This window comes from Rattus norvegicus, chromosome 1 (assembly GCF_036323735.1).
Source record: "Rattus norvegicus strain BN/NHsdMcwi chromosome 1, GRCr8, whole genome shotgun sequence".
In the NCBI taxonomy this organism is placed as follows: Eukaryota; Metazoa; Chordata; class Mammalia; order Rodentia; family Muridae; genus Rattus; species Rattus norvegicus.
Window position 1 is genome coordinate 252,713,787 of NC_086019.1, and position 19,822 is coordinate 252,733,608.

At 48.0% G+C, this 19,822-nt stretch overlaps 1 protein-coding gene across 7 annotated transcripts in view; it reads right to left on the reverse strand.

Moving 5' to 3' along the window:
* The window catches only part of Dnmbp (dynamin binding protein), a 93,237-nt gene that overhangs the window by 28,381 nt on the left and 45,034 nt on the right, over positions 1–19,822 (reverse strand). Inside the window, exon 1 of one of the 7 annotated variants that reach the window (XM_017590382.3) lies at positions 11,169–15,517. The exons of 5 other annotated variants lie outside the window; for them this stretch is intronic. In XM_017590382.3, the coding sequence (XP_017445871.1) occupies positions 11,169–12,477 (1,309 nt within the window). In that variant the 5' untranslated portion in view covers positions 12,478–15,517. Of the gene's footprint in view, positions 1–1,550; positions 2,179–11,168; positions 15,518–19,822 lie in introns of those variants that run through there. One more of the 7 variants, NM_001376933.1, reaches the window with a different exon arrangement.

Here is a 19,822-nt window from a genome sequence, read left to right on the forward strand (position 1 = left end):
CCCACTTAACAAATTAAAAACCTAAGACTGGGGAGAGTGACTGGCTTGTCCAAGGTTCTGTGGACACACCAGCTCTAAGAATATCCTAGAAGTCCAAATGCTGAACATTTAACCCAGGACCCAGGGCCACTTTAACTGCACCCTTGTCTGGGCTCAGGTGGAGAAAGCCGGTTAGAGCCTTCTGCAAGTCTTTAACCCTCCCCTGGAAACTTTCTCCCCTGGGAATCAAAGATCTATTAGTGACTGACTGGAAGCACAAGCACTGGGCAAGAACTCACTCATCAACCAGAAGCTGGCAGCCACACTAGGAGACTCACATTTTATTTATATCAAAGTGAGAAAACTGTATCCTAGTCATTTCTTCCATAATGGTGATGACACATTTTTCTCCCAACTTCCAGAATGCTTTTTTTTTTTTTTCAGACAGGCTCTTGTCTACTCAAGACAAACAAAACAAAACACCAAACCCTGTTTTTTTTTTAATAAGATAAAAAAACACTGTCTGCAAAAACTGCCATTTCCTGGGTACCCCTCCTGAGAATCTGACTCAGCAGCAAATCTGGATGGGATCCAGGAATCTGATTTTTTAACAAATCCCCAGAGACCTTCCTGCTCCACTGATAACCACTCTCCGGTCAGAAGTGTCTGCTTTGAAATCACTTCAAATGTAAAACTGGTATCCCTTTAACCCACATACCTGCTATGAGAAGGTTCGATACACCATTAGGGTTGGAAATATCATTCCGGGATAGAGCTCTAGACTAGGACCCTGGAGGCCGGACACTGATCAACACCACAAAATGAGCGAACAAAAAAATTCAGTATTCGGAAAACCAAGTGAGAAAGAACTTCACTTTCAACTAGCCGCAGCGGTGACAGGATCTGACTCTTACCCTGGGAGCCCCACAGAAGTTCACCTCTGGGCAAATTCCTCCTCTGTAAAACGAGGAGAAGAACACCTGTTTTGCTCAGTCCTTGGTGGAATTAAATACGGTAACTCAACAAAAGGTAGCTCTTTTCCCACGGTGGGTGAGACACTGCCGTCAGCACCAGACCAGGGTGGGGTACGTAAATTAGAAAAAATGCCCTGGGCATTGGTTCAGAAACCTTACTTTCCTATACGAACAAGAGCTGGAGAGAAGCAAGCGCGTGGAGAAAAGTGAGGTTCTGCATCAGCCTACCAAAAACTAACAAGTGCGGTCCAGAGGCCCCATGTCCTTGCAGGTGTTCAGGGGCTGCAGCTGACTGCAGGAATTTAGTGATTTAAAGCAGGGCAAAACAAACTGTTTGCAGGCGTTGCGGGTAGTTGCTCCGCTTCCCGCCACTCAGCCCAACAAAAGCCAGTTCTCCGCTGCTCCGCGCGCTACCCGCAAATTCATTTCCACCAGCGGGTGGACCCATGGCTGCGTCCAACAGACAAAGTCAGAGGCAAAGCCAGGCCCTGTTCCCTTGCCAAGAGAGGTCGGCTGTGCGTGGGAGGGGAAGCCCAGCGCGCTCGCCCTCACCTCGGGTCCCAAGCACGCTCTCTGCACCCGGGGTCCCCACCATACCTGCAGCCCCGAGGCCCCACGCGCCGACGTGCGAGGATCAGCAGAGGAGCTGAACCTTCTCCAGCACCCAGAAACCTCCTTGGTCCCCCGCCCCTCGGGGCCCACCAAACAGGGTTGGCCCATCCCCCGGCTTCCCGATTTTCCCTCTGAATCGCCCCAGGCACGCAGGCACAGCCGCGGGGCTGGTGGTAAAGGATGGAGCCGGACTTAATCCCTGCTGGACCAAGCACTCGAGCCTGCGCCCAACCCTTTCCTTGCTGGTCGCTTTTGCTTAGTACTGAAGCCCAGGAAATTCCTGCTCACTCTTAGCTCTGGCCTTTTCAGCCATCTGCTAAACTTCGTTTGGGGAGGCCGTCCTTTCCCCGGAGTGATAGACACCTAGGCTGCATTGTCTGCCCAGGTGATACCTTCACTTTGCCCTGGTCTTGCCAAGAGGACCCAGCTCTGTTGTAGGTGCTACCCTCAGGAGGCAGAGAGGTCTCAGGTGCGCCGGTGTCAGGGCAGTCAGAAGCCAAAACTAGGTTGAGTGGAACCTGGAGCCCCTTCACACATTACAAACATTTACACTTTAAAGGAATCTAGGGAAAAGAAACCTTCAATGTGTCATTCTGTAAATAAATAAAGAGGAAAAGAACTGGGGTGGGGTGGGGGTGGGAGAGAGGATGAAGGAAACACTGCCATATATTTCTAAATACACTTGTATAAAATCACCATTGAGTCTGCCTCAGGGAAGTTGATATCTGAATCCAACTGGTACTTTTGAAATTTTGCTGAGTGCTACAGGCAGACACCAGGACCTGGTACACTTCTAGCTAACACTCCACCAACACTGCCAGCTCCCAGTAGGGAGTTTTTGGTGTTACAAAAGAGCGTAATGAATCGTTAGGGGGAAAACAAAGCAAACAAAACCAACAAACAAAGTGGCACCCGAGATACCTCGGTGGGGTGAAACTCTAGGCAACTGCCTTTGGGGTGGCCCCTCCCAGAGCTGACAAGTACCTGCCTCCCTCCCCAGGCTGCATGGTGGGCCATTGCTTCCCTCCACCCTTGAAGGGGCACCTTCGAGTTTGTAAAATGTATTTAACCGGATATTTAGATGGCACTTAGGATGCATGGCAAACACTGCTACAACGCTTGCCTCCTCTGACAACCTCCTGCCACCACTTCTGACATCAGTGGTGGAGAAAGGGAGCAGCCAAGCTCCCCGCCAGAGCTGTTTTCCTTCTACCCTGGCTGCTTTTCCTGCCACTTGGGACCGAGATGCCATTTTTGGTTTTGGTAGCCATCTAATGGCTAAGGACGAAGGGGGGATAGTTTTAAAGTCGAATTCTACACAGTCCTCACAGTCCCAGGTCAGCCATCACAACTGCATAGCGATGCCCTTGGTACAAAGGCTGTACTCAAATGTCAGTCTGGTAAGCCCCAAGTATAAAGCAAACTGAAAACCCATCAGATAAAATCTGATTATCGAGCACAGTGAATATTCAATGACATTCCAGGGATTATGACAGAAACTGTGTGGGAGAAGGGGTGAAGGGAGGGGCCTTTCATTTTAAAAATTAAAAGGTCAGCAAAGAGAACATGGACAGTAGATATATTTTCTCCGGTTCTTACTTTTAGAAGGCTTTTTGTTTGTTTATTTATAGAAGTACTCCAACTGGAGCCCAGAACCTCAAACTCTACCTCTGAAGTAAGCAGTTCCGACAGTTCAAACAGACCTTTTAACACGGGGTTCACTCTTAGGAACTTACTGTGTAAATAATTGGACAAGTGCACATACATCTTTGATCAGAGATAGTTACCAGAGATGTAAGCCATTAAGAGCACTTACTGCTTTTGCAGGGGACTCAGGTTGGGTCCCCAGTGCTCACAGGGTGGCTGACAGCCCTCACTCCAGTTCCAGGGTCCCTGGCGCCCCCTTCTAGCCTCTGTGGGCACTGCAAGCATGTGATGCCAAAGTATACACAGAGGTGAAACACCAACACACATTCATTTCTTTTGTTTTTTAACTAAATAAAAAATAAAGCTTAAACAAAACAGCAAGCATAGAAACCAACTAAACACACAACCGAACGTTCCTCCAAAGCAGCCTGGTTAAATAAATGATGACGTATTCATGTAACGGGAACTCTTCCAGTCACTACGATTTATTTGCAGGGATGGGATGAGGCTCAGTGAGTAGCGCTAGCTGAACATGCACAAGCCTTGACATTGATCGCCACACTTCCCGACCCAGGTGTGCTGGTGCAAAGCTGTAAATTCCAGCCCTCGGTAGGCAGAGGGTGGAGAATCAGAAGATCAGGGTCATCCTCAGCCACACAGTGTATCTGAAGGTACCCTGGGCTACATGAGACTTCATTTTGATAGAAAAGGGGCTGGGGGGGTTGGGGATTTAGCTCAGTGGTAGAGCGCTTGCCTAGAAAGCGCAAGGCCCTGGGTTCGGTCCCCAGCTCTGAAAAAAAGAAAAAGAGAAAAAAAAAAAAAGAAAGAAAGAAAAGGGGCTGGGATATATAGAGGCATAGGTGCCTGTGCACTAAAATGCAATGATATTTAATGTGTGCTGTTGAAAACAATCAGTATACAAGCCAGCTTATGAAAGAACTGTGATTTTGTTGAAAGGGAGATTCGTTTATTTTAATTAAAATTTTAATTTATTGATTCTTATTCTCTCTCTCTCTCTCTCTCTCTCTCTCTCTCTCTCTCTCTGTGCGTGAGACACACACACACACACACACACACACACACACACACACACACACATGCCCTGTAAAGTGGGGGAAAGATCTTTGCTGTAATACAAGTGTGCTCTACCACTAACAGTCAATTACTTTGTAAATCTTTCTCAAACTCTTTTTCACTTAACAATCTGTGATGTCTTTCCTGACTTATGACTTAATCTCTTTAAACTGATGACAAAATCAGGCAATAAAGATGACACCCGGTAAAGGGAAAGGCAGCAGGGCAGCCATCTTGGCTGGCCATCCTTGCTTTCCTTAGCTTTTTTCTGTGTAGATGCAGCCTGTGCAGTAGCAAGCAAGCCCCCAGAGGAAGCAGCCTCAGGATCTGCCCTTCCTTACCTCAGCCCGCCAGCAGGAGTCATAAATCCTGGTTTTCTATATTCCCGTGCCTTGCCCCAGCCCACCGACCCAGCCCCCATTCTTTTCCTCTAGTGCCCACTTCACTTGTGTCTGGAGGCAGCTTGCCCTTTCTCTGTGAGACTGTCAGACTGGGCTTGCTGTCTTCTTCGGGGATCATGGGAAACTTTTTAGAGATCGCCGAACTTCACTGCTGAATCCTCAGGCCCCTAAATCCCAACAGCATCAGACCCCGCCCCCCACCCCCACCTTTGTTTGTCAGGGACTGCCGGCTTAGGCCTAGAGCTGGGAGAAAATCCCTGCTGGGAGGGACAGATTCTTGGAGCTTGCTAGAAGCCAAGCCCCTCTCCATACTTTGTTCTCCAGACCCTTATCCATGTTCCCATCTAGAATCCATGCTAGTCTGTAAGTCTGCAGTTTATCACCAAAGAACGCAAGGGGCAACTGAGACAGCATTTCTGAACACGCACACAGAGCTGTTGGAAGCTTCATGCTGGGTTACTTTTAGGTTTTTAGGCAGAAGTAAAACAATAAGTTAAAGATAGATCATTAACTAGAAATATTAATATAATAGTTCACTGCCCAATATGAGGACTTTGAGAGTGTGGAGGGACAGCTCCACTAAGAGAAGGGGCACACACTGCTCTTCCGAGGACTTGAGTTCAGTTCCCAGCACTCCTGCTAGCTCCCAGGTCCTTATAACTCCAACTCCAAAGGACGACACATACTCTTTTTTGGATTCTGCTGGTACTGTGGTCACGTGCACAAACCCACATACAAATGCATATAGTTAAAAAATACAAATAAAATCTTTAAAACAATTTTTAATAGAATTTTTCTGTCAGCTAATAAATTTTTTTTCTTTCTCTTTATTATTTTGGTTTTTTGTTTGCTCATGTAGCCTAGGCTAGCCAAGGACTTACTAAGTTGCTAAGTGGCTTTCAACTCCTGATCCTTTTGCCGTTATCTTTCAAGTGCAGGAATTACACACACACAGCACTGTGTACTGCGAAAGAAAACTTTTCATGATTAATGTTGTCATGTCGCCCGCACTGGCCTGGGACGCGGTATTCCTTATGCTTTCCTCTCACAGTACTGACAAGCATGTGCCACTGCTGACCCACCCTTTTGCTGAGGGTCACACCTGGCTTCTGGCTCTCTCCTGCCCCACTTGGTGACCCACACTTCCTTTGGTGTATTTGCTTCCTCTTCTTTCCTTTTGGTCTCATGGATGGCTGTGCCTTTCTTAACAGTCTGGTGGGCTGTCCAGGCAGTGTGAACTTAGAGCCTCTAGTCACATCACATCCATGATCTGGAGATGGGGGAAGATGAATACCACTTATGTTGTAACGTGGTCTTGAGCCCGTGGGAGCGAGGGGTGGACAGTTATGGCCAGAAAGGGATGTGAGTAGGCTAGAAATGGCCCCATGAGTAAAAACCTGAGTTGGATCCCTTGGCTCTGCAGAGAGGTGGCGGGTGCGGACCGGCCCCACAAAGCTGTTCTTTGACCTCCACATGCCATCCCACCAATAAATCTGAAAATTATATAGACTGTTAACCTTTAAAAAGACGTGGTACATGTAGGTGTCCAATTGGCAAGGGTGGGGCTGTGGCCGTTAGTGTTACTCATCAGCTTGACAGGGTATACTGTGTGGAACAATAGGCCTCTGGCATCTTAGCCCTATTAATCGGTGTGGGAGACCCCTAACTGCGGGTAGGACCATTCCCGGGCTGGGAATTCAGCACTGTATAACAGAGGAAGTCGGGTACGTAGTACGGCGCATGCACTGTTCTCCTGACCGTGGACGGAATGTGACCGTCTCCTTCAGCCTCAACTGTGGACGCAATGGGACCGTACAACTCCTGCTGCCTCAGTTTCCCTGTGTTGACAGTTTGGTACCTGCATTGCCAGCTAAAATAAACCTTTCCTCTTTAAAGTTGCTTTTGTTAGAGTATTTATCCCAGTAACAAGAAAAGAAACCCACACTCCTGGTAACGTTCACCGTGCCTCTGCTATTCCGTGCCCTACCTACTACCAAAGGGGAGCTCCGCTCAGGTCACAGCAGCCTCTCTGCTGTGTGACATGCGTTCTACCCCTAGTACCTCCCTCTCTTCTACATTTGTTTAAGAAGAATGAATGGACCCAGTCTTCTGGCTTCAATGCAGCAGACGTGGCAGTCTGGGCAGTTACGAGTCCCTCCAGATCTAGGCTCGCCTGGGCTGCCTTGGATGTTTGTCAGTTTCTCTGTGTGCTCTCTCCTCTCTCATAAATTAAGTACTTTCAATTTAAGAGCTTTTTAAACATTTTAAAATGTGAACTACATCTTCCTCAGTGCATGGATATATACATTTATAAAATGGATGCACATATATGTATGTATACTTACATATACATAAAACATGCCTTTTGACAATTTTAGCTGTATTTTTAAATTTTACCATTAACTTACTTTAATTAGATGTAGTGGATCACACCTGTAACCCCAGCCCTTGGGGGTTAGAGGAGGGAGGCTGAGGCAGAAAGATTGCTCTTGAGTTTAATGTGAGTCTAGGCTATACAATAAGTCCTAGGGCTAACCTGGCCTGAGAATCTGAGAGAGACCATCTCAATACAACAGTAAAGAAACAACAACAACAACAAAAACAACAACAAAAGCCAGGCATAGTGGCATGGATTTAATCCTAGCATTCGGGAGGCAGAGGCAGGAAGAAGAGGAGCCAGCCTGGGCTACATAACAAGTTCCAGGCCAGCCAAGGCTATATAGAAAGACTCTGTTTCAAAACAAGCAAATAAATAAAAAGCAACAAACAAAAAACGTGGGGGAGCCTCACAACTTTTATTTTTCAGAAATGCTGGTTGCAGCCCACTAAATATACTTTAAAACCCAATCACGTGTGCTGGAGAGCGGCTCAGCAGTTAAGACAACTCATCCTTGCAGAGGACCTGGGTTTGCTTCTTAGCACCCGCATGGTGGCTCCCAGCAACCTGTGACTCCAGTCCCAGGAGATCTGACATCTTCTGACCCATGAGTCACAGACATACATGGAAGAAAAACACTCATACATACAAAGTAATAAGAAAACCCAATTATGAAAATTATCCATTATTTATTAGAAACATTAGATCTGTTAGAATTGATATAAAAAGACGCCGTCACCTTCTCAACCTGGAGCCTTTAGCCTCGGTCTCCACCAGAGTTCTTTCAGATTCTTCTCTGTGAGGATCCTTCCTCTCCAGACCCTAACATCACTTACATCCAGCCCAGGTAACATGGAGTTTGAGACACAGGATTCGACACACCAGGTCCTTTCCTGTCATAACCACTAACATTCTTAGCAGCATAAAACCTTAAAGGTAACTGGTGGCTTCTGTCCTGCTGACCTTCCTACTGATTACTAATTAGCAGCTCCAGACACGGCATTAAGACCATAATTATGTGTAGGCATTTCGAAACTATCAAAAGCAGCGCAAACCGAAGAGGACATGACTCAAAGCAAGAAAATGCAGCTAGGCCACATTTATATTCATCCATTTACTCCCCGAGACCATTTCCGGCCTTTGACAAGTCAGGGGATAAAATACCAGAAGACAGCCAACAGGTAGCCTGGACCAAAAGCTAGAGATCAAGTCGAAGGCCAGGAAAGGGCTAGGTTTAAGGAAGAGCTCCTACAGTGAAGCCAGTGAGGGGAAGACCCCAACACCTATGGAGAAGTCCCCTCAAATCCTATGCACACGGGTGAAGACAGCCTCCCAGTGAGGAGCGTCACTCAGTTTTCACAGAAACCTGACACTTTAGGAGAGAAGGCCTCCTAAGTCCACAGACCACACCCTAGGGCCAAGGTCCAAAACTATAGCAGACACAGCCCAACCGACCCAGGACAGATGTACACAGAAGGAATGGGTGAGGCTAGGGAGAGGTGAGGAGAGAGAAAGCAGGGGAAAGGTCTGGCCTCTGGCTTGCGAAAGGGGCTGGGTACAGCCACAGAGTAACTGCTTCTCTGGTGGGTGGACGGGAGGGATGGGACCTGGAGGGGAGAGACAGATGGGACGTTTTACCCTTAGCTGAAGTGTTTACAAATGTCCAACAGGAGCAGTGTCTATAAACCTGTGCCTTGGGGACCATCAAGTGATGGTCTAGTGGGGCGGGTGATCTGTAAGGGGAAAGGGAATCAGTGGGTCTCTCACACACACACACACAGCCATGCACACGTGCACGCATAGACACACAGACATGCACACGTGCACACACACACAAACATGCACACATGCACGCACAGACACAAACACACACAAGCACACATGCACACGCACATGTGCACACACACAAGCGCACACACACAAGCACACACACACATGCACACACATGCACAGACACACAGACATGCTCACTCACGCAACACACACAGACATGCACACGTGTGCACACACAGAAACATGCACACACGCATGCACACACTAGTATACAAGCAGTTACTATATTCCAGACATGTGAGCAATATCTTTTAAAAACATTTTTTAAAATATGTATGTGTGTTTTGCTTGCATGTACATGTGTGTTCCATACATGCCTGGTGCTCATGAAGACCAGAAGAGGGTACCTGTTACTCTGCAAATGGAGTAACAGGAGGTTATGAGCCATGATGGTGCTTGGAACTAAACCTAAGTCCTCTGCAAGGGCAGCAGGAGTTCAAAACCACTGAGCCAGCCCCATGGATAATACCATGGCTAGCCAATAGGGAATCTAAAGCTCAGAGGCTAAGCAATTTGCCTAAAATAACACGGTTGGTAAATACTGGGGCTGAGATTTGAACCCAAGGCACGCCCGCTCTAACACTTGTTTCCTCCCAAAGTGCCTGTGGTTGCAGGTAACAGGCAGTAAAGGTCATGGCTGGTACTCAAAGACAGCTACCAGCCCAATCCGGAGCCTGGAGATTTCTATGGAGGATGGGCCCTGAGGATTGGTCAAGGAGGCATCAGGAGTATAAGACATGCCAACAGCTCCATGAGGAATCCTCACAGGCAGATACAAGGACAGAACTGTGAAAGTGCAAAGGGCGCGGTGGAACCCAGCCAGTTTCAGAGAGATCAGTGTGCACATTACAACACACTAAACAGTAACAAACACCGTGGTGATAGGAGGCTTCCAACAATAAGGAACTGCAGGTAGGAAACAAAGTTCACCTACGGATGTGGGAGAGGGAGGAGGAGCCATATTGGAGCCCACAGGAGGAATCAGTCAGACTTTTCTCTTTGAGTTGGGAGGAATTTAGATGTCACCTAATCCCCAGGGAAAATAAACTCACAGAAAGAAAAGAAGAAAGATTAGTCTGCTGAATTCCTCAGCCTCCTGGCTGAAGCCTGGTTAGATCTCTTTTTATCTTCCTAAGTGTAGATGGGTGGGGCCAGCTTCGGGCAAACGGGACCTGGGAATTTTAAGTGCTATCAAGCAGAGGAGCATGGGATAAAGACTGTGCAGGAGGACAGTGTGTGTGTGTGTGTGTGTGTGTGTGTGTGTGTGTGTGTGTCTGTGTGTGAGTGTCTGTGTGTGAGTGTCTGTGTGTGTGTGTCTGTGTGTCTGTGTCTGTGTGAGTGTCTGTGTGTGTGTGTGTGTGACTGTGTGTCTGTATGTGTGTGTGTGTGTAAAATGATGGCATCTGGGCTTGAAACGGGAGTTTATCTTTTTGGTCTTTGATGGCCCCGGACAAAGCTAAGCGGGAGCCGTTCTGTGGGAGCCCTGTGTGAGAAGGAAGGAGGTAGGAGGGAGTCTTCCAGATCATTCCCCCTCTCCAGTTCCACCCCTGATCCTCTCTAACCATAACCAAGGCCCCTGTACCACACTTGGTTAGAACAACACAGGCTGTTTAGCCTGAGAAGACACAATGTATGAACAAGCTTATCAAATAAAGCATTAAAGACACAAAGCAAGAGAGAGATCATGTGATCAGACTCCTAACATTCCCACTTTGCAGATCACTGAGGAAAGGCTGTGAGGATGAGATGGTGTATGTATACCTGACCTATCAGGCGCAAGGTGTGACATACTGAAATCCACACCTGGATCCCACTGGAGTTTATCATGCTGGCTGTAGTATCGAGAAAAGAACGGCTGATGGTGTAACCAACAATTCTTTCCCACTGAAATCTAAACAAGTTTAGGGACTGAGAGAAATTTGCCAGACAGGTAACTCTTAGCCCTAACACCAAATTGTGTTATCCCTGCAAGAATAAAAACATCATCATAAGGGTGGAAAGAGGTTTGCAACTGGGGACAGCTAACAAGAGAGAAAAGCACTCCCACGAGAGCTTGTCTTGTTTGAAGATCACGGCACATCACTTGGGACACTATGTAATGTTGCTCTGCAAGATACCCCTGAGGATCACGGCTCCAGCTCGGTCATATGCAGATGCACTCAGGGGGCCAAGGTTCTGAACATACATCAGCATGCCTGGTCTCGCCACCCCATCCATGTCACCTATTCCCAGGATTCACTTTTAAGCCCAGAAGGCCGGCTGGACTCCTACCTTGAGGCTTCTTCCTTCTTTGCACGAACTCCGAGCGTCTCAGGGTGCTGGGAGCCGTGCGGCGGAAGCAGCCATTCCTTCCCCAGGGCTCTGAACCACTTAAAGCTCTCATCTCCCCCAAGTGCCAGGTATTTTCTAATGCAGGGGCCCGGGCAATCCCAAAGCCATGTTCTCTTTGCTCGCCCCCAGGATGCTGCTGCAGACCCTCGGAGATGTCTCCTCCGTTTCCAGGGACCCTCATTCCCGTGTCGATGTCCTCATACTCCAAATCCTCTCCTCGATGGAGAGAACCAGCTTGTCTGTACTCATGAGACTCAGAGTTTGAAGAGAGAGTATCATGGTCTTTATTTTCTGTATCATTAGCCAGATCCGCGGGACAGTCAGTCTTTGCTCTCAGGTAGATTTTGTTACGTTGGCAAACCTTCCTGTCTCCTTCATAGTACCTAACAAATTCTTCACCTCCGGCGACCCCATTCAAATCTGGAGGCTCCAGAGACTCACCGTTGGTATAAGGCCCAGGAACGAGACACGAGTCAGTGTGATCTCTGTGATCTAAGTTAATTCCTTTACAATCCTCAAGGTTGTAATTAAAATTCCTCAGGCCCATGTACCAGTTCCGAGGTTGATATAAATTCTCCAAAGAGTCACCCAGATCCCTGTAGCCGTTCCTATGTCTGGCTTTTTCCGGGTCCTCAGGATTATAAATCAGGTCCTTACAATTTACATAGCCATTCACCGGTTCACATTCTCCAGCTTCCGGGATCCCAGCCCGGCTTCGCAGAAGTAGATGTTCCTCTGTCCCAGGCCTGACATTCATACACTCTATGTCTTCTCCATTCCTGTAAGCAGCAAAGCCTTCTGGGAAGAGACCCTCCTTTCCACTTCGATTTGTTTCTCCAGAGTCCATAAAGTCTGATTCACTCTGCTCAAAATCCCAGTACCCACAATCCCTTTTTCTGTAGGGCCGATTCCGCCTTTTGGCCCGGCTTGTAGTGTCCAGGTCATTTTCAGGGTGGAGCCCACCTGGCTCAGTAAGGCTCCTCTTCCGGAGGCTCCTGCAGTCTTCATACTCCCAGCTGGAGCCCCGAGGCCCTTTCCGATCTGCGACCCTTTCCTTCCCAATCCCCCGTGTCTCACTCATGGCCAGTGTGATCATGGGCTTTGCTTCTCTGTCCCATGGGCTCCGGGGGCTGGGCCGAAACTCAACAGGTGCAGTGTAGCCTGAGGCTGGCTCTGTCCTTAAAATGTCTCCCACAGCTCTGCAGTCTTCCAGTTGCTCTGGCTGGAGTACAGGGCACTGTAGAGTCATTTCAACTTCAGGAACCAATCAGTGAGCTACTCTATCTTCTCCTCAGGGGCCAGGAGATAATTAGTAACTAGAATCCATGCGATTGGTTTTGGCAGCATTGTTGGTGTTTCCCTGAGCTGGTCGGACTGGCTTGGCTGCTTTACGCACTGAAGGGACCTGCACTCTGATGCCCTCAAGGTCTTGTAGAAAAGGTGATGTGAGAAAGAGCTCCCTTTCAGAGCCAGGCTGGGGAGGGTCTTATATCAACCTGCAGACTCACGTTCAGGAAGCCACCGAATGAAAGCAAATGCAGCTCCAATGGGGCCTCTAGACCCCAAGGAAAGCCAAGGTTCTCTTCTCGGAGAAGCACACTCCTCTGGCCTGAGGGCTTCGCTCCTGTGAGACTCCAGTAGCCAGGCAGTACACACTCAAACCCACAGCCACACAAGCTCTGGCACAGAAGCCACCGCACTGAAGGAAGAATAGGTTGTCCCATCACTTTCTCTGTCATGGCAATCACGGTGTGAAATGTCTTGTCTGAGAAAGTTATGTTCTCTTTCCTTAGATACTCTTATCAGAAAGCATCACACCATCCATTTTCGAAAATTATTTTCCATCCAGTTTATACACTATGTTTAAGAACTAGAGAATGTGGCTAGACTCGTAAAGGATGGCGTGAAAGTGCCTGTGAGAATCCAGCAAGTTTCTGACAGACAGACAGACACACAGATAGAAGATAGGTCTTACACATGAACATTGAGAAGAGAAACAAAGGGATGCTCACTTGGGACATCACAAAAACCATATGCTATAAAGCAAAAGGCACAGCAGAGATGGCTCAGAGGTTAAGAGCACCGACTGTTTTTCCAGAGGTCCTGAGTTCAATTCCCAGCAACCACATGGTGGCTCACAACCATCTGTAACGGGATCCGATGCCCTCTTCTGGTGTGTCTGAAGACAGCTATAGTATACTCACATACATAAAGTAAACAATTCTTTAAAAAAATAAAGCAAAGGCACGTGGCATGTACAACAAACACAGTTGGCGACGGCAACAGAGTCAAGCCCTCATGGGAGAGGTTTCACATTGGCCTCAAATGGATCGCTCTTCCAGCTACCTGCTCCACCATTAGATATAAAGATCTTTAGTTTTCATCTAACTCGCAGTGTTGCAGTGAGACCGGAGTAATATGCCCTGTCCGTAATTCAGTGTTTGTTCTCTTTCTTATAGACTGCATATTCTCTCCAGGACTAACTGGTCCATACAAGATGGCCACGGGGACTCCTCTGAACCTTCTAGCTCTAACAGTTCTCGTTCTACCTTTCCCTCACAGCGTCCTAGATGGGCCCTTGAAAACCATGGTGACTTCCTTTGCTGGTTTGTGGTCCATACACACCAGGCAAGCATGCGGTCACTGAGCTGGATCTCCAATCCTCTTTTTCCCTTCGATTTTGTTGTTGTCCCTTGAGACAGATCTCTGTGTAGCCCTGACAGTCTTGGAACTCGATATGTAGACCAGGCTGGCCTTGAACTCAGAGAATTGTATCTCTACCTCCTGAGATTAAAGGTGTGCAGCATCACTCTGCCTCCTCTCTTTTTGAGAAAGGGATTCATTAAGTTGCTCAGGCTGGTCTTGAACTCACTCTGTAGCCCAGACAGACTTTGAATTTATAAGCCTCCTTCCTCACCCTCTTGAGTAAGCTGAGTTTTCAGGCTGGTGCCATCATGCTTGGAATTTGTCCACTTTGGGATCCTTTCCTGAGATTCAGCCCATGTATTTTCTTCCTGTGAATCTTTTCATCAGCAGCAACAGTGACTGTGTGTGTGTGTGTGTGTGTGTGTGTGTGTGTGTGTGCGCGCGCATGTGTGTGGTGTGTGTGTATGTGCGTGTGTATGTGTGTGTGTGTGCATGTGTGTGATGTGTGTGCATGTGTGTGGTGTGTGTGCATGTATGTGTGCGTGTGTGTGGTGTGTGTGTGCGTGTGTGTGGTGTGTGTATGTGTGTGTGCCTGGGTGCATGTGTGTTTGTGTGCATCTGAGTGAGCATGTGCAAGCTGTGATTGGTGCTAGAGGTGAAAAGAAAAGCCTGATTTGATTTTCACTATCCTTCAAAATAAGCGAGCAATTATTATTATTTTTAACCACACATAAAAAATAATCTGTTGACTGGAGAAATGGCTCAGCGGTTGAGAGCACTGACTGCTTTTTCAGAGGTCCAGAGTTCCAATTCCCAGCAACCATCTGTATGGGACATGATGCCCTCTTCTGATGTGTCTAAACAGAACAACAATGCACTCACATACAATCAGTCAATCAATTAACTGAAAAAAAGAAGGAAAGAAAGAAAGAAAGGAAGGAAGGAGGGAAGGAAGGAAGGAAGAAAAAGAAAGAGAGAGAGAGAATCCAGCTGGATATGGTGAGGAATGGTTCTAATTTCAGCACTTAGCAGGAAGATTGGGAGTTCAAGGTCATCTTGGCTAAACAGCAAGTTCAAAGCCAGTGGAGCTTCCTGAGACTCTGGGTGCCAGCTATGATCATATACACTGCTGCATGTGGCCAGGCCTGCTTCATACACCAGATGTAAACAATTACATCTAACATGGGCATTCTACCACGTTATCATGGTGTAGTTCAGAAAGAAATGTGCTCCTGCCTACACTACCACTCCCTCATCTCCAGTCTTGACTTACTGAGCTCCCTGCACAAGGCAGCTCCTACCCCCAGTCCACACAAACCCAGATCCCCCAGGAACACACAGGACTGCTGTGCTGACCTCGATAGTAATCTATAAGCTTAAGACTGTGATTTGCCCACCAAATAGGCAACAATATTTAGAAGGACAACTTTATACAAAACAACAACAAAATCTATAGAGAACTCAACAGACAATGAAGCTTTTTTTTCTTTTTCTTTTTGAAACAGGGTCTTACTATGTAGACCATGCTAGTCTGAAACTTGCCATGACATCTGGCTATTTGCCTGCCTTCCTGCCTTCCTGCCTTCCTGCCTTCCTTCCTGCCTTCCTTCCTGCCTGCCTTCCTGCCTGCCTGCTTTCCTTCCTTCCTCCCTCCCTCCCTCCCTTCCCTCTCCCTCCCTCCCTCCCTCCTTCCCCCTCTCCCTCCCTCCCTCCCTCCCTCCCTCCCTCTCCCTTCCTTTCCTTCCTTTCTAGACTTGCTTTACTTTTAAAATCATATATACACGTGTGTGTGCCTCAGTGTGAGTGTGTGCACTTGAGTGCAGGCATCTATGTTTTCCAGCCTCGTGTGGGTGCTAACACAGAACCTGGGTCCTCCTCCAGAGTAATCTGTGTTCTTAACTGCGAAGACATCTCTTCGCCGCAGTTCTTACCTTCTTTTGTGTGAAATGGGCAAGTTGATGGTCTCTCTGCTTTTAAGTCTAAAAATCTGATGATCTTGCCTATTTCTCTTTTCTTTTTTTTTTTTTTTTTTTCTTTTTTTTGGAGCTGGGGACCGAACCCAGGGCCTTGCGCTTGCTAGGCAAGAGCTCTACCACGGAGCTAAATCCCCAACCCCGATCTTGCCTATTTCTAATCCAACTGAAAACAAAGGTTAATTTCATGTTCAGAAAGGCGCGTGCCCTTTCTCCCAGCACTCAGGAGTTTGTGGCAGCCTCGTCTACACAGCAAGTTTTAGGCCAGCCAGGGCTACACAGGGAGACTCAGAGTTAAAAACAAGTCAAAACAGCGAGAATCACGCTAGTCATCGTGTTTTCCCCTATAATAACTGTAGCAAGTGGTGCTGGGAGTGGGTGGATCCTGAAACTTGAGACCTGCTAGCGCTACATGTGAGATACAATTTAAAATGGGGAGCGGCCAAGGCATCTGCCAACCAGCCTGTTACCTGAGTTCAACCCCGCAAGGCTGAGGGAGAGAACTGACTCCTGAGTTGTCCCCTGACCTCCACCCACACATACATGAATGTAATTCTTAAATCTCAGAAAACGGGGTGGGGGTGGTAAGGAAGCTCAGCTGGCAAAGGTGCTTGCCACCAAGCCTGACAGCCTGGGCTCAATCTCCCAAACCCACAAGTAGGAGGAGAAACAACTTCTGCAATTTGTCCTTGACCTCTGGCCTCCTCAAGCAGAAACACACATGCACGTGCACACTCACACATGCACATACCCACAGAGGGAGAGGGAGAGAGTGGGGGTTGGGGAGGGAGGGAGGGAGGGAGGGAGGGAGAGAGAGAGAGAGAGACTGTGCTGGGAAAACAAAGTTCTCTGACAACAGTATCTTAGATAAGGCCTTCATGGTAAGGAAAGCAGCTGGTAGGTTGGCCAAGGGAAGAGAGAGAAAGAGACTCCAAGACCTACAGATGGTCAGAGGAAGACGCTGTGTGAAACGAAGCTGCCTACTGCAGGGGAAGTAGGTGGATTGCTGTTTGTGCTGTTTGTGGTCTGTGCTGGGGGCTCAACCCAGGGCTTCCCACACTCTGCCACTGAGTGGCCTACAGCCCCAGCCCTGTGTCTATGTCTGGACTGGAACTTGCTGTATAGGCCAGGCGAGCCCAGAACTCAGAGTTTAAGGATGTGAGCTGCCATATCTGGCTTCCCCATACCTTTGACTGGTTAACTTTCTTTGGAAGTCTTTCTTTACTTCATTTTCCTTCTCCCGCACTCCCAATCCTGTGCTGGTTTACCTCCTTGGTGCCCCACACTCCACCCTGGGAGGGCTCTGGTCAAACGAAGCCCTGGACCATAATCTTCTCCAACCCCCGTGGTCGTGTTCGAGAAAGATGGAGCTGGGGGTGGCAGAGACAGCCAATGGGGCATGAGGACCAGAGTCTGACCCCTAGAACACACAACAAAAGCTGGGTGCTAAAGTTTAGGCTTCTAAACCTGGGAGGTGGAGAAAGCCGGATCGCTGGGCTTCTTTACCTGCCAGCCCAGCCCGATTGGAAAGCTGCAGGCCACTGAGGAGCTGTCTCAGAAAACAAGGCACTGACCGCCTAAGGTTGACCTTTGCCCTCCAAACTCCTGTTCCTGTGCTGGAGCATGGGTGCGCGTGCTCTCTCTCTCTCTCACACACACACACACACACACACACGGACACACACGGATACCATCAACAGTGTGGTTCTGACTTATTCAACACAGCCGCCTGTAGTAAGTAGGCTGGTCTCACTCAGGCCAGCTGAGCTCTTTTGCTATGTCCTATGTCCTACAAAGTCTGTAAACTCTGAAGTACCTGGATCTACCCCAGTTTCCCACCCTGTGCCTGGCCCTGAGCATGAGGAAATAAGTGTTTGCAAAGTCACCCTACAAACTGCAAAGAACTGTGGCTCAACGGTCAATCATAACCAAAGAAACAATCCCAAGCTCATTAAACCGTCAGCCCTAAAAGGAAGAACCAGTTACTATTCTGGATTAACAGATTATTCAAAGGTTCAGGCTATGTTTGCTCTTCTGTACCAGGATAAAGTCCAGTTGACCTAACCGAGGTAATTTGTACTGAGCAAACACCCTGGAGCAGCTGCCACGTGGGTTAAGGATACTCGCTCTCTTCCCGTGCCCTGACTAGAAAGAGGGGAGGGTTATTACTGTCTACTTTTTCACTCCTTGGTGGGGTGATACCAGGATTGAAGGAAGGACCTTGTCCTGCCTAAGTAAACATTCTTCCACTGAGCTACACCCTGGCTCTACACAAACTTTTAACATCTTTTAAAAAAGCACAAATCGGTTTGACTATCTTATTTATTTTTGAGACAGGGTCTCACTATGTAGCCCTCAGTGGCCTAGAACTCAGAGATCCCACTGCCTCTGCCCCCCAAGTGTTGAGATTATCCGTGTGTGCCCCACAACTGGCCCAGGTTTGGAGAGTTTATCCTATTCTACGACTTGGAGAAAGAAATATTATACCAGAGACATTTCAAGCAGTTTTTAGAATGATAATTTTTTTTATAGAGACAAAAACTGCATTACATATTTTGATTATCTCTAGAATATTATAGATTGCTTTGCTGTTCCTTATCAGGAATCTCCCGATTGTTAACCTATTGGCATTCTTCAGTGTGCCTTAGATCCCACCCAAGGTTTTGTTGAAAACAGGAGTTTCCTTAAAAAACAGATTCTGATCGCATTTACAAGTCCTCACTAACAATCACTCTGAGACTGGGTGTGGCAGCACTCACGGAGGCTAAAGCAGGACACTCAAAAGTTCAAGGCCAGGGGCTGGAGAGATGGTTCAGTGGGTTAGAGGGCTTGTTGTACCAAGAACCTGGGTTCGAGTCCTCTACACCCGCTTAAACAAACAAATGAACCTGGCATAGTCACATGGGCCTGTAACCCGAGGACTGAAGGTTTGTGTGTAGGTGTGATTGGGAGTTGGGGGGGGGGGTGCGGTAGGCTGAGGCAGGACGATCGCTGGCTCTTGCTAGCCAGCTGGCCTCGCCAAACAACAGTGAACTCTAGGTTCAGTGAGAAACCCTGTCTCAAGGGGAACAAGCAGACCATGGCAGAACCGCCCAGCATCCTCAGATCTTGACATGCATGTGCCTGGGCATACGGGAGTATATATATATGCATACGCTGTGCATGCACCCAAGCACACACACATGTGTACACACACACACACACACACACACACACACACACACACACACGTTCCTAGCCAGCCAGGATTATACAGTGAGACCTTGTCTCACACAGTCTTGGGCCTCTGTTGACCTCTTTCCTCACATTATGTTAGAGACAAGAATGACAGAATCTGGAAACTTCTGTGCCAAGTGGGAGGCTGACTCACTCTGTGGTGAGGCAAACAGTGGCGTTCCAGCACCAAGAGTAACTCTGTAGGCCGTAGGCATGATTCAAAAGCTGCCGGACAGAAAGTATGATTAACTAGAGGCTGCTGTCAGCAGGATCACTAGAGTTTCCGAGATGCGCATGTGAACAATACCATGAATGTGCCTTCCTTACTAACCGGGGTGAGCCCTTGCTTGGCTCACACTGAATGCCGTGTTCGATGCGTGGGGAATTCATGCACATGCAGACTATGTGTCAAATCCGGGTCTGAGAGCCTCACCTAGAGATGGGGAAAGACTATGACGTACTAGAAAGGACCTGTCCCAGGCCTCCAGCACTCAGGAGCTCTCACTGGAACTTCTAAATGTAACAAGTTCTAAGAAACCCAGTGCCGTCTGGGTGGCAGTGGTGTACACCTTTCATCCCAGCACTCACAGGAAGGGGCAAGAGGATCTCAGTGAGCTCAAGGCCAACCGAGTCTACATAGTGAGTTCCAAGATAACAGGGCTACACAGAGAAATCCCGTCTCAAAAAACCAAAAGGAGAAAACAGAAACCCAAGTCTGAGGACTGAGCTGTACTATGTCTGCTGCCCAGGGAGTCCAGA